This window comes from Aphelocoma coerulescens, chromosome 7, assembly GCF_041296385.1.
Source record: "Aphelocoma coerulescens isolate FSJ_1873_10779 chromosome 7, UR_Acoe_1.0, whole genome shotgun sequence".
Taxonomy (NCBI): domain Eukaryota; kingdom Metazoa; phylum Chordata; class Aves; order Passeriformes; family Corvidae; genus Aphelocoma; species Aphelocoma coerulescens.
In genome coordinates, this window is record NC_091021.1 from 16035369 (window position 1) to 16050748 (window position 15380).

A 15380-nucleotide genomic window follows, 5' to 3' on the forward strand; every position below is an offset into this window, starting at 1 on the left:
AAAGCAAAACCAGCCAATTTAAATGGATGCATGTTCCTTTATTGTATAGGCTATGTGATAGGTATGGTACACAGAATGTAATATCTACACTGTGAAGGATCTTAGACATGTAAAATAAAGAGAAATTCACATATGACAATCAGCTGTACTTCTTCCTTTGTTGATTTTTGTCTTGGTCCTTTTAAAGATTAAATATATGTGTCAGCGAGTCCCACTGAAATTTTCACGTATTGGGCATCAGATCACTTCTGTAGTGTTCTGAAATACTGTTTTTCCTACAGTCAGAGCTTACAAAGATACAGCCCCTCCCGGCGGGCCCTGCCACGGGTGTCACAGCAGGCTCGGGAAGGAAGGAGAGGCGTTCGGGCGAGGGGAGCGAACCAGAGGGAGCCGGGGGAATAGTGAAAGCTTCTATTATCTTACCTTTTGCCCACAAGAATGCAATAATCATAAATTTAGAAGAGTGATCTAAAAGTTCTAGCTGGCACATTCTTAAATCATTAGTGAATACACTTAAAATACTGCTAAAGTTTTCCTCTTTTAATAAAGTAAAAAATAATTTATTTGGTTCTCTACAGCAATTACTTTTGGTGGGAAACTGATGAAGATTATTTATCTGTGTATCTCTACAGGTTGTGAAGGAAGTAATTTTGCTCTTCCTCTTTCTTTGCTGCTGCTGTTTTCAGTATTCTTCCAGGAAAGGCCCAACAGAGAAGGTGTGTTCTCAAGGTTGGCAGGCCTTGGCTGATGTGCCTCCTCAAATTCAAATTTGAATGACAGTATCTTTAGTTTTTGCATGTCCAGTGGGTGGTGTGGCTGAGAGAGGGACAGCTTTCTGAGTTAGAAGAGGCCAGGGATGAGGTCAGGCATACCCCGATGGTGACGGTGAGGGCGATGGCTGCAGCAGATGTTGACGGGACAGCAACCAGGAAAGGCGGTGAAGAGAGGCGGTTCTGCAAACTCTTGTTTTGAGGGAAGAAATGAAACAGTTGCAGCCTCCGTGAGACACTTGTCATATTCGGAATAAGATTCAGTAAATTATATTCAGTCGTTCTGGAAAAACCAAGAGCAAAATTATGGTTAAGGTAGAGTGTGCAGAAGCCAATTTCTTTAAGAGCAATTATGTAGCCTAATGATGTATTCAGCCAGGAGATTTAAGACTGCAACCTGTCCTTGAGTAGTTAAACTGAATGCAAGGCAAGTGTCCCAGCCAGCCTTCTTCACAGCATTTCTTTCTTCATTTTCGCTTGTATTATTTTAATCTTGGCATGACAGAGTTTTAGGGTGTTTGTCCAGGAGACAGACAATGGGTTATTATCTGCCATGGGAGGGGAAACAAAATACACGTCAGTGCTGAACTGGGCTTAATGATCCTCGTGGGTCCCTTCCAACTCAGGATATTCTGATAACAGGATATGCTATGAGTGCTGAAACGCTGGTGGCGAAGGGCCCCGGGGACAGCCGACACCTGCCTGAGGTACTCCCAGCGTTCACCTGTGAGCCGCTGGGCTCTCATTCAGCACGCACAGCGCGTCTCTCCGAAGAGCAGAGCGAGAGTACTGTTATCTTAACACGGCTGCCAGTGATAAAAACTCCGCAGGCGGACAGACTCCCGCTTGTCCCACGCTGGGTATTTATCACGACCCTCCGTGTCGGCGGGAGCCCGGGCGAGGCCGCGGCCTGCGGGCGCAGCGCTCGGCACGGCCGCATTGTCTCCGGGAAGGGCGGGGCGAGCGGCCGCGGCGGCTCCGCGCGGGGCGGTACCGCGGCTCCGCGGGCGGGGGCGGCGCTGAGCGAGGGCAGCGGAGCGGGGGCGGGCCCGCCAGCGCCCGGCGCTCGCCGTCTCCTTGCCGACGGAGGAGGGGTCGGAGCCGCCCCCGTCCCCAGGGGCTGCTGCCGGGGGCTGCGAGGCGGCGCGAGGCGGCCGAGGTTAGCCGCCGCAGCCCGGCCGGAGCGGGCAGGTCCAGGCTCCGCCCCGCGTCCTCCCAGCCCGGGCACCCGCAGCGCCGCATCGGGTGAGTACCCGCGCTCTGGAGCGGCTCTGCCCTGGCCCCAGCCCCGCGGAGGGCGGCGCAGGCCCTGCGGCCTGGCCGCGCTTTGTTCCCGCGCGGCGGCGGCGGCGTTGGCTCCGCGGGGCGCCCCGCTCTGCCGGGGGCGGCGGTGGCGGGGCCGTGCGGCAGAGCAGCCCCCGGCTGCGAGCTCGCCCCTCGCCCCGCTCGCTGCCCCGCTGTGGGTGCCACTGGCCACTCGTGTGCCGGGGGCACGGCGGGTCGGCGCGGCCCGGGGGAACCCGCGCAACAGGTTTGGGCATTGTTCGTGCCGCCGCTACATACGTGGCCGCGGTGGCGGCGGGGGGTTTCCCAGGGGGGCTCCCGAGTGGCCGCCGCCGGTGGAGCTTTTGCCTTTGTGCGGGCGCGGGAGGGCGGCGGCCCCTCCCGGCGGGCCCCGCCGCGGGTGTCACGGCAGGCTCGGGAAGGAAGGAGAGGCGTTCGGGCGAGGGGAGCGAGCCAGAGGGAGCCGGGGGCGGGAGTCGGCTCCCTGGATCGCGGAGCCGCTCGGCTCCTGGTGGGGATTTTCGCGGTACGTGGCCGCCGGTCGGTCCGGCGGCGGGCTGGGGACGAGTCATGGCCGTGTCACTGCCGCGGCGTCGGGCGCTCCTGGGTTTCTGGAAGCGCTGCCTGGCCGGGAAGCTGATTCACTGCTGAAGACGTGGTTGCTCGTAGCTGTGGTTACCCTTTCTTTGATTTTTGACAGGTCTATTGTCCAGCAGTTTTGCCTTCTCCCCCATAATTGTAGTGTCCCTTGCTACCCCGTAGCAGAGCTTTTTAGCCAGGAAATTGTACGAAGGTGATGCTCTAAAGCACTGTTTTTGTTAAAGAATTTAAACGAGTGTATGGAAGTAAGAGTAGAGACAGGGGAGAGTGGTTCTTTATTTTTTTGACTTTTTAAAAGTTTTTTAGTGAGCAAAATTGGTGAGGCTTATGTGGATATGCATTAATAGCTGCTTTTGTCTGTTTCTCTCTCATCTTTCTGCATCCCAAAGGAAATATTGGTCTTCTCCATTTTTAGTATTGCAGTGTCTGCGGTGTCCTAACAATTGGGTCTTGACTTTGTTCATGCAGTAAAATTCACTGTGATGGGAAAGTACTGGGTTTTTTCCCCCTTTTGTGACATTGCCTGCTAAGATTCAGTGTATAGTAAATAATAAATAGTGTTTCTACATTGTGAGATTTATTAATTACTGTGCTAATAAGGCTCTCCTTTATCTGAATGCGAGCATTTATAGTCCTAATGCCATTGTCTGTACCAAGCAGAAACTTAAGAGAGAAAAGGGGGAAGGTGGACTACAGAATAGAACTGAAGCTTGCTCAGTGAGGCCTGCTGCTTGGTGAGGTGCTGATCATGCTTTGCTCTGTCAGGAGAAAAGCAACGAGGCAGAGCATTGAAACAGGCTGTCCAGGGAGATTGTGGAGTCTCCCTCTCTGGAGACATCCAAACCCCCTGCCGAGCTGGGTTTCCACCAGCAGGTTACACAGGAATGTGTCCAAATGGGGTTCCATTAGAACCATCCAAATAGATGCTCTCCAGAGGTCCCTTCCAATCTTAATAATCCTGTGATTCTGTGAAAATCTCCCACCAAAACTAGGAGCAATTACAATGTGTTTTTTAGGGGTGGATTTTAGGTTTTTGCACAATTCTTTACATTATAGATTGCTGCTTGAAGAATCCTGTAAAATATCTCAGCTGACTTTTTCCTGGGGTGGTATGCTAATAGATGATATTTTGTTTGAAGTTTAATTGATCAGTAATGTTAGTTTTCCTAGAAATACAATTTTAAGAGAAGGAAACAGATGTATTTTTAAATTTCTTTCAAGAATATTTAGTGTAAGGAAAACTGGATGTCTTGTTAAATTGTAGGCTATAATTCTAAATTGGCCGTGGATTCGAGTTTCTCAGTGAAGCTTATGTAAACAGGGGAAATTCACATCGTTTTGTTGTTTTCTGTCAACAGAATAAAGGAGTCAGGTGAAGTTCACCTCAGTTTCAGTTGGCTGTTGCTTGGGAGTGGTAGTAGGGAAGGGAACCGGAGGAATTTCTATAAGGACTTTAATGCAGTGCTCCCTGTCAAGAATCTTTAGGAATAGATTATAAAGAGGAACACCTTTATTCCCCAGTGACTATGATTGGGTGGGGAAGTACAAAACACCTTCAATATGCAGCTTCTGATAAAGTAGGCAGAGCCTACCCTGGAAATGATGTTGCAGGATTTTCAGTGTGTCTCTACTTAAGCTGTCTCAGGGACTTGCTATTTGTATTTTTGTTCCTGATCTATAAGGTACATCCTCTTGCCTTCTCTCCCATCTTTTCGAGGCTGACTAGAAAACTTCCATTAATAGAAGGGTGTTTTTAATTTAAAACTGTGAGTTAGACTACTGTAATGACTGATCTGTCAGAATTACTGTAAAACCAGTGAAGTGTGTTTGTCATCCTGACTTTGCCTTTTACACAGTATATTCTAATTTGAACTTTTTGGGTTTTGTTGTTGGGTTTCATTTCATGGGTAGAATTTGATCAAGTTACAAGATTTCATGCAAGTCTTAAAACATTTGCTGGGATTTAATGTTTGATGCTTGTACGTTAATTCCCTATCTTCTAGCACAAAGAGGGAGTACTTATATTTTCTTATTCAAGTTATTCTTTGCCTTTTAAAATTTTATAACAGTGAGTAATTTCATAGGAATACCTTCTTCATCTTCACAAAAAAAACTACTAACGCTGTTGTATTTTCAGTTTAGCCTAAAACTCTGTGTAGGTTACCTCTGATTGAGAGCATACTGCAGGGATTCTGGTTCTTGTTACTTTCCCACTGCTTCCGGTGCTGCCTCAGGAGCATTGCCTGCTAACTATAAACAATGTTGATGTCTACCATATGTTTTGGTAGAAAAGTGCAGGATTCCTGCTGTCCCACTAAACTCAAATGCCTAGCTTACTAGTACTTGTGAATATACAATGGAAATGTTGACTCCCCTGTCATGTAGCTCTGTAAGAAACCCTTGTTTTCAACCTCCAAGGAAATAAATTTTCAGATTGAGTAGCAAAATCAAAAAATACGGTCAAATCCTTTTTATTTAAATTTACAGAACCCGGGAGCTGGAGCTCAAACTTGTAACCTTAGCAGACAGTTTTGCATTCCAGTACCAATGGTAAGTAGGATAGGTCTCTTCCAAAAATAAATCTTTTTAATTTTCATGCATTATATTTGGTTCTTGTGAAGCTTTGATACTGGTGAATATACTGCCTAGAGCAACATCTTTGCAGTTGGTTTTGTAGAAACTTACTTAAGCTTTAACTCATGCCTTCTTTAACTTACCTGCTTTACTTTGTTTTCCTTTTGGGACTTAAAAAAAAAATCTTTAAAAGGCTCTATAACATAAGGAAGCTGATATTAAAGTTAAATTACGTTGTTTGGCCATGCAGCTCACAGTGCAGCTTGCATTACTGTGTCTCATGTAGTGGTAGTGTCTCAAAAGGAAAGGAGTGTCTGCAGATGTATTAGAGGATGTTTAAGCATAAGACTGGAGATGAGTGAATTCTACTTTTAAGAGGGTTCTGTGGTAGTGGGTGAGAGTAAGGAAAGAAGTTGTAATAGCATCAAGGTAATTGTTGCTGCTCTGATGGTGTTGATAAGCTTGTGCTGGAAGATAAATGAGAGACTTGAGAACCTTGATTGAGCAAGCAGAAAAATGTATTGGCAAAGCTTTTTGCTCTTCAGACTAAGTAAGAGTGAGAGATTTTTGAAGTGAGGATAACCTTACAGCAGATGCTAAACTCAACAAGGAAGCAAATGAAAATCAATCTGGAGTGTTGTTTTCCTGTTTCTAGGTGAGAAGATGAACTGCTGCATTTTGGACAAGCTGAAGTTTGGAATGCTGGGACATAAAGAACCCATTAAGAAGGAAATTACAATAGTTAAGAGGAGATGAAGGTATGACTTAGGGCTTTGCAGAAACAATAATTCAATCGAGATAGATGCAGTAGGTACTTGAGAATTCAGAGCCAAGATAAATTCCTATGGTGTTGGCATAGTTGTATTTGAGAGGTGTTCTTAGTGAGGTGTCATGAAGGCTAAGTGTTGACCAGACCAAGTAAAGCCAAAAAAAAAAGTGTTCTAAGAATAAGTAAATGGATTTGATGTTAGCTTGATGTTTGGGTCACTAAATGATACCTGTGGCTGAACTTGAGAAAATAAATGCCTATTCTCGAGGGAAAGGATCAGGATGGACACATAATACATAGATGAAAGTTGCTGTGGGTTATCTACATTTTGGTGTTGGCAAAAGTCATGTTTTCTCTCTAATAAGTATACCCTCAATGCAGGTTGTCTGTTTTCTCTCTGCTGGTGTTCTGTTTGCTAATTTTGCATTCTGCAGTCTCACTTGACCCTAAAAAATAGTATAATTGGAAAATGTATGAGTGTTGCATCTATGCAGGATGCTCCAGGGAGCAGCTTAGAGAACTTGATTTTATATTCTCTGAAGCATGTGACCATTTATTATTGATTTATTTATTGGTAGTGGAAGGCTACATGTTTTATTTTGAGAGGGAGGAGAGAGGGAGAAGTGCTGTGATTACTGGAGGTGGTTGCTCTGGCCAATAGAATTTGTGATTTGCAGTTGAAATATTCAGAATTTTTAATCTGAGTACAAAAACTGAAGGCATCCATGAAAGTTAAGATCTGTTTCTCCTGCACCCACTAATTTAAGGACATTTTAGATAATTATTTTTACTGTGTAGAGCAGTGAATTCATGGATTTCTGAAATATGTGAACAAGATATGTGAACAGATCTGGTATATCTCAATCTCTTGTTCTTTCATGTTTGGTTAACATTAACAAAATTTTCAAGTTACTTATTTCTTATTGAAGGGATTTTTATTATTACCCTCATCATGGATACTTTGTGTGCAGTGAGGACAGGGGAGCACACAACTAATTTAAATTTTTTTTTTTTCCATTTAGGCAAAGGAAATTGTTCAGTGTTTCAAGGTCCACACAAAATCTTACTATTGGGCTGGTAACTATTTGGTCAGGTATCAAACCCAGAGTTTTAGGGATTTGTAAATAGTCTTTTTATTCGCCCCTTCTTCATTGTCATCTTGTTTTGATCAGTTTTCTCCCCTCCAGAAGGATGACTGCTTTTGTATCTGCTGCAGTTTTGTCTGCACACCCTACCTGACTTACCCTTTCAAACAGTACCTTTCCCTTTCATACCCTGCTACTCGAGATGGCTTTCAGTGTCATGGAGCATTTCTTTTTGCTTCCACTCAGTCGAGTGTCGCTATGCTGGGCTGGGAAATGAATCCTGAGGCCCTGAGCCACATGCACTTGTAACCAATGCCAAATATGTGTATTGTTATGAAGTGGTAGATTGTTTTCTTATATAAGAAGTATTGCAGAAAGAACAAGAAGTTCTAATCTTGCACCCCAGAGGAAAGTGTGTTTCATTTGTTCTGGACTGCCAACAGTTGCACTCATCAGTACAGCTGTTTGTCTTTTGACTTGGCTGCCCATGGCCTGGATTGTCCAATTTCATTCCACCCACTGTCCTAGTTCATTTAATGAAGTACTGAAGGCATAGGAGCTTTCTGATCTTTCATCACGAACTGGTTTTGGACAGTTCCTTAAAGACCTGGTGATAAGGTATTCATTTTTCCAAGCACTTGTGACTTGTATGTTGGTTTTGTTTTGTTTGTTGGGTTGTTTTTGGTTTTTTTTTAAGAAGAGGGAGCTAGGAGAGGAGTTTGTAATTTTATTTTACTATTTGTAGGTTATTTTTCTTCCCCCTAACCTCACAAAGTACTTTTGTGGTAGAATTTGCAATCTGTATGATTCTGTATTATTTCCATGTGACTTCTGACTAAGGAAAATTTTAAGACCTAAAAAGGAGAATTTTCTTCTAATGAATTTTAGCAAAGTGGGATGAGGAAGAGAAAATGTCTCAGCTATGCTTTGAACATAGCATTTCAATTGACCTATTGCTATGTAGAAAGTGGTGGAAGAAGCAGCCTCTCAACTTGCATCATTTTATGTATTCTGTGGTATTCAGTTCTAACACTTCAGAGTGTTAAGTGAGATGGGACTGTACCAGATGACTGCAACTTCTGCTGGTTTGGCTGTCTGTTGTAAAGGAAGGAAGGTATGAGCTAGATTGGTCTTCTGTTGCTGGTGGGCAAGCTGTGGTGTGTGCAGGAAGGTAAATGGTGTCTCTCACTGTAAAAATGTGGCAGAAAAGGGAATGTGAAGATGCATCCAAAACCTGTAGCTTATTTTCTCTACTATTCTAGATTAAAGAGGCTTGAAAACTGCTATAACTTAACATAGACCATGTGTTTGGCTTGGACTGAAGCTGGAAAGGGTAGAAAACTCTAGAGAGCTGTCATCTTTGATGTCACATGTTGTAGCATTGTTACGAAGGTCTGCGTGTGTTCCTTTGGGTTGGGCAAGTTTGCCCTCTGAACATGGCCAGTGAGCCCAAGGAGTGCTGTTCTTTGAGAGTGTGCTCATTCCCGAACAGTATCCTGTGGCTGACCTTGTTGTGTGGAAAGAGTGAGGTGTTGGTATTGTGTTTCACAGCTGTACATGCAGGTGTTACTGTGCATCCCTAGTTACATTGTTTCTGTGCTTCGTACTCTTCCTTTTTTCCCCTCTGTCACTTGCTTGAAGTCGGAGGAAAAGCTCTGCCCTTGTGTGAAATGAATAGTTGACTGTGATCAAAGTTAGAACTCAGACACACAATGTCTTTTTCTTCTCAGATGGCATAACCTCTTACTCACTTGTTTTCCATTTGCTGGTTTGCTATTCATTGTATTGCTCATCACTTCCTTTTGTTGCTCATCTTTTTATTTCACTTTTCACGGAATTGTTGATGGGTTGAAAAAGGGTGGGAAATGAATATGGAAGATGGGTTAAATAAAGGAAGTAGTTAACAGAGAGTTCTTCTGAAGTCTGTTATTAGCTTTAGTTAGAAGACAGGATTTGAACCCTCAGGTGACAATGGAATGGAATTGGAATTTTTCCAAGCTTAAATCTGTTGTGGCTGTGACAATGTGCTTTTGGATCATGGCCTAGCACGCTGTTAACCTCAGCTTTAACCCAAGTCAGAGCACGTTTTCAGTCTGGGCATTGAACTGCCATGGCAAGTTGCTGAGTTAGAGTACTCACAGTGCATGTGTAATAGAAATGGCATTGTATGGTTGCGTCTTGCTTTAAAATTAAAGAAGCTTACATACTCATGAAATTACTCAGTCTGTGTTTTTCATTTTCTGACTTCTTTAGTGTGAATTAGCAGGTTACAGAAGATCAGGAATATTTTTGTTGTTTACAACTTCAGACATAGCATGAAACTTTTTTTCTGGACAGTTTTTGCAGATAGTAAAAAAAATTAAAAATACTAAAGTGGTTGAAAAAGCAAAAATCTTGATCTTCTTTAAATATCTGGAGTTACCTTTTCTCCTGAAGGCTCTAATGTTAAATATTTATTAGTGCCGCTCACAATACCTTAAAGAGTAAAAACTGAATACTGCATTTGCATACGTAAGCTGATGTTCATCTGTCAGGTTTTATTGTTATTTTGAAACTGTCTAGCTGAGTCGCCGAGTTGCAGGTGCTTTTTAATTGAAGACAGCATTAACTAATAAATATTTACAGCCTTTTTCTATTTTTGGGGCAAGTTTGTGCTTCAGAAATTACCCTGGGGCATCAGCTCTGGAGACGCCTTCATTTGTGTTCTCTCTTTGTACAACTTTGCTGTGGGAGAGATGACGACCTTTAATGTAACTTTACAGGAAGGTGAAATAATAATCTACATAGATAATGGTGATACTCGGCTTTCTCTCTGTCTTTTATACGTGGATTTTATTTCTGTGTGGAACAGGTGAACTTGTTTTAAGCTGATTCAGGGAAAAGGAGGGTAATGCTTTGTGGGTTGAAGTTAGCATCTGAAAAAGCCTGCATGCTGGCTTCAGAGAATCAAGATGTTAGTTTTGAAGGTCTGCAACTCAAAAGTTGATCTAAAAGAAAAAGTGTTTCCACTCTGTATGATCTGAGGCTTTTTTCCTTGGGTAGTTCAGAATGTCTATTGTTATTTGTGCTATTGTTTCTGCCTGGACTTGCAAGCTGCTACAGTTTTGAATGTAACTGCCCATCTGCTCCTGGGTTATTTATAGGCAGATTTGTGGAGCTCCTTCTAATCTCTGAAGTCTTCAAAAACATTAATGAATTAAACATCACAATACTCTTGTAAAAAGAGAATAAGACAGAGGAACTGAATGGAGACTAAAAAGGATAAATGACTTGCTGAAAGCCATATGTATATTTCATAGCAGAACAGGGAATAGAAACCAGATTTTTTTTTCTTACTTGTAGTCCTGTGCTTAACAGACCAGCTACATGCTCCTGTGAGATACATGCTAAAGGAATGAAGAAAGTACTCGTTCTTTGAAACTTGCAACAGATGCTCATATGCAGACTAACCCATTTCAAGACCGTGCACCATGCAGTGAGAGTATTAAAGTTTTCAGGTCTAAGAAACATGAATAAACGTGTTAATATTAATTCTCATTAAGCCTGAATTTGTTTTGGTTGTTAATGTGTTTGACCAGTTTCCACTGTCTTGCTTAGAAAGAAAACACCTGTTACTTGCAGGACAGCTTCTCTCTGACATCTTACTTCCAGTTGTCTAGTCAACTTGTCCCTCTTCCCCCATCTTTAACAGACTTTTACAATGGTTTTAAACAGTGTCTGGACATTGGTTCTTATTAATTTTTTTAATTCGAAGACAATGAAGATGGGTAGCACAAAATGCAGGTGATATTTTCCATTCATCAGAAATTTTGCACTTTGATGAATTACATATAGTACTTACTGTGTGCGAGTTTTTTTATTTTTGGTGTTTTTTTTTTTTTTGTTGGGATTTTTTTTTGTGTTTGTTTGGAGGGGGTTGTTTGTTTTTGTTCAGTTTTTTGTTTTTGGAAGAACTTCTGAAATGTTAGATGTGTGGAGTAAAACAATGTAATTTACAGTAGTTCCAGAGTCTAGAAATGATAGAGTATGCATCCTACCAAGTTGTGATTTGATTTCACGTTGGAGTGTAGCCTGAAGTATTGTTTGCATTTTTACCTGTTCTGTAACTTTTTTTGAACTATTTGTTCAGTATTTCCCCAACTTACCATCCTCTCCTTAATGTATATGTATTTCATCCAAGTTTGTATGTAAGAGAATTTTCTCCACAAATAGTATTAGTTTCTGCTTGTCAAGGGGATTGAAAGAGTTTTCTATATCACTGGAATGCCTTTCAAATATTTAGATTTTAAATACAAGTATTATGTGAATTTAGTGTCGCCACCTTCCTGTGGAAATCTTCAAAAGAATGAACACATTGTTGCAGACTGACATTGCTATATGGATTTAATAACCTGAAAGCCTATGTCATTCTAAACAGGCTCAGTGAGGTTTTTCAATGTGCATTGAATGTGTCCCGGAAGCATGTTAAATAAAAGAACTACAAGTTTTACAGTTTGGTATATGGCATTTTATGGTATTATGGCAGACTAGATTGCAGGTGGGCATACAGCACTCAAATAGTTTCTGAAATTCGACAAACACATTTAACCTCTTTAATTTGTTTCATATCTGTAACATTTTAGTGTATAGAAGTTGTGTCTTTTGATTTGGAAGTGATAAAATGCAGCTTCCTGAAGTATTTCACTTTCCTCATGTGAAATCTGTTCTCTTCAGTGCTCTCATTTTTCTTCTGTAGCTTTTCTGTGTTTAATGAAACCAAATGGGTTTTTTATTGATGCATAGACACTGAATCTGTTTCTTTCAGCTAAGTAGTGGTACAGTATTGAGCAACAAATCATTCTTTCCTCATGCTAAATTGAAAGCTTGATGAACAATTTTAAGAACCTGTCACTTTGTCTTCCTCCAACAAATTGAACACTTTACATATATTTTGTGGGTCTAAATACATTTATACCTGCTTTTAAGCAGTGTGCCTTTTCAAAACACCTTTAGTAGCTCCCATTGGAAAGTAGATGCCAGCTGTCTTGGAATTGTTTCACTTTCCAATATTAAAAAAAGACATTTAGTTTAATTCTAGACTAAGACTGTTTAATTCTAACACTTAAGACTGTTTTTTAAACGTGAAGATTTTTTTTTTCTGACATGTTCTGATAAACCTGCTCTGGTGAGAGTTTTCTTCTAGCTCTCACAGAATTGAGGTAAGTGTAAACTTCAGGAGTTTCTGGAACAAGGACTAGGTGTTTGGAATTATCAGCAGTTGTTCTCATTGGTCTGACTCACCTCCCTCCGCTCTGAACAGAATGCTTCTTTTGGTTCCAGGAAATACTGAATAAAAGAACTATTTTGATCCATGGACAGTGCCACTACTGTGGCAGAATGCCAGGCAATGCTTTCATATTAAATAAATAGGTCTTTTCAGAACAGCAGAGAAACATGTTCCCTAGAGTCAGTAAGCTGATGCAGACTTTTGTTCCTATGTGAAAGTACAGAGATAATGAAGTTGTATGTAGGTTTGAACTTCATTCATTGATTATAATAAAGAGGCATTTGTAATAATTTGGAAATATAACTTGGGGAGGAGGGAGAAAAATCATTCAGGTATGTGTTCCACATCTTGGAAAAAAGAATATAAAGGGAACTGCCAAAGTTTAAAAGTGTACACAGAGTGGCTTCAGGGAAAAAAATGGCTGCCTGAGTAATTCTCAAATTTAGTGTTTTATGCAACAAATAACTACAAGTTTTTGTCTAAAGCATACAGGAAGCTTTAAGAGAATGCTTTTCTGAGTAATTGTTCAAAGTGCAGGCTGTCATGGGACTCAGTTTCCTGAGAGAACAGAAAGTTGTTTGTTTCCTTCTGTAATACATGAAGTGTGAATTTTATATAATTGGCAAAAATTACACTTCAATATGGAGATTTTGGGATAAGAGGTGGGAATGAACATTGTGACACATTACACATTGGAACCAGAAGAGACAGTAAAAAGCTATTGAAATGTTTTTTTCTGTTTTATAATAATATGATAATTCCTTTTTTGTTTGTTATGAAGCTTATTCTTTTAACATGAAAAGGAATAACTATTTTACCTCAGGCTATTTGGATTTGTTGAGTTTTTTTGGGTTTTTTTCCTATATCATTTGTAGTTTTTATTCAGTTAACTTCCCCCATGCCAGGGAAAAAAGTTCTGTGTACACCCTGAAGTATCCAGAGGGAGAATTCCAGGTTGCAGTCTGAAGCCCTGGTCCTGGAATGGAAAAAAATTTTTTTTGGATCTGTTTTTATTTTGACTGGATATTGGCGCATACCTTGAATTGCGTATTTCTGTGCAGAATTAGGTTTTTTAATTATTTGGATTGATTTGTGGAAGTATGACCTCAGAAAGTTACAAGCAGATGCCAGTTGCTACTTCGTGTAGGCTGGAAGAGGAGGTTGCAGTTCAGGCATCCCGTGGATTTGTCAATGAACCAAAAAAGCTTCATCACGATGAATCGCGGTTCACAATGCAATAAAAATTGCATGAGGGTAAGGAGGAGGCAAAAGAAGGAGAAGCATTTCCAGGTATAGGTTATAGTTAGGACATAGTTATTCAGGCTGTTGGATGTTTTTCTTCAATTGAAGCCCTGCTAATGACAGGGTAATGGCAGTGTCCTGACATAAATGTAGCATAACATATTTAGATAATTATTATATTCTTGGTAATATGAGACAAACTGTGCAAAAGTGCAATCTTATTTGCATTTATTTTACATCTGAATGAGCAAACAGATGACCTACCTGTAAATCAATTGTAGTTTAATAGGGTTGGGAAATGGGATTTTATATAAATTACCTTGACGTCTTTGGTTGAGATTCTGCTTTGGTTTTGGTGGTTGGACTGTTTCCTAGCCCCCAATGAGGAGAAAGGAATCTTTAATTAAATATTTGTATGGATAAAAACCTACAAAGATGTTTTTTCTTAAGTGTTTATGGTATCTTGGATTTTGGTTAAAGTGTTCCGTGCTTCCTTCAGAAGAATTCAGAAGTGTTAATACTGGAAACACTGCAATTGATTTCCCATGCTTGACAACTTCAACTTCTTGTGTTTCAGAGCTGCAAAAATTATCTGAAGTAGAATGGAAGCGTCAGTAATATTACCCATTCTGAAGAAAAAATTGGCTTTTCTTTCAGGTACGCTTTCAGTTTTACTCAACTGGTTTCTCCCTGTTCCTCCCTGCATAATTTGGATGGGATATTTAAGTTGCTTATTTGTATTTGCTGGATGTTTAACAGAAATGCATTGTTGGTTAGTGCTTTTTCATATTCCAAAAGAATTTCTGGAACTTTTTATCTAGTAGCCAAGCTGTTGGTGTTTAGGACTTGGTTTTGCTGTAGCCTGTAGCTCAACCCACCAAGTTGTTAGGAAGTTTCAGTCTTTATGTAAGAGAATGATGATTTAGTAGCTATCCAAAAATAATCCTTACTAGTTTGGGGTTTTTTTGTGGTTTTAGAAATACAGAGTGAATGTTTTCAGGATTTTCCATAGAAAAATTTTCCTTCCTTTTCACCTGTTTTTTCTCCAACATAGAAACATGTGGAAGCAGAATTAGCCATGCATTGCAATGGTTTGATTACTGCCAAGTAGTTATTTCAGGGAAGGCTGTAATTATCATTGTATTTATTAAAACTTCTTGAATCTTATGTTGGAGGTAACTTTTTCTCTTCCCTATCCTGGAAAAAAAAAAAAAAGAGGAAAGGGAATACTTCAAATGGTGAATGACATTCTCCTGCTGGTTTCACTGCTGTCATAGATAGCTGTGTTAGTTCTTGGTGTTTGATTGTCTGATCTAGTGTAGGTAGGTAACTTATAGAACACTTGCCAACTTCAAAAACTGACAAGTGTTGCCATAAATATTCTTCTCATTTAGTTTATTTTAGTTTATTTTTTTAGCTAGTCTAGTTTAGCCTGCTCCAGTCACCTGAGAAGGGAAACCTGTTTTTTTTTGTTAATAGCATTTATTTTGCTTTGAATTTGCCCACCGTCTCCAGCAACTGCAAATCTAACAATTCCTGTTTAAAAACAATCAACTCCCTAAGACTCAACTCACATTAAAGCCTGGGACAGTTCTTTCATAGTAACAGCAGATGTGTAGTAAGTTGTTGTTCAGCATTATATTGTAAGGGGATATTCTCATTAACTAGAGTGCATTTTCAAATTGCTATTAAAGCTGCCTGCTCCATTTTGAAATACAGACATTCTTAGTGGAAAGTAATTTACTGAATGGCATTTTGAATGCTAGGAACCCTTTTGGACCTATGTAGTT

At 40.7% G+C, this 15380-nt stretch overlaps 1 protein-coding gene across 4 annotated transcripts in view; it reads left to right on the plus strand.

Moving 5' to 3' along the window:
- The first annotated feature begins 1836 nt into the window (after positions 1-1836).
- SESTD1 (SEC14 and spectrin domain containing 1) overlaps positions 1837-15380 on the plus strand; it is a 54023-nt gene continuing 40479 nt past the window's right edge. The window contains exons 1-4 of one of the 4 annotated variants that reach the window (XM_069020517.1): positions 1837-2015; positions 5142-5204; positions 5884-5986; positions 14168-14247. In XM_069020517.1, the coding sequence (XP_068876618.1) occupies positions 14193-14247 (55 nt within the window). In that variant the 5' untranslated portion in view covers positions 1837-2015; positions 5142-5204; positions 5884-5986; positions 14168-14192. Of the gene's footprint in view, positions 2016-2065; positions 2302-5141; positions 5205-5883; positions 5987-14167; positions 14248-15380 lie in introns of those variants that run through there. The other 3 variants (XM_069020519.1, XM_069020516.1, XM_069020518.1) reach the window with 3 other exon arrangements.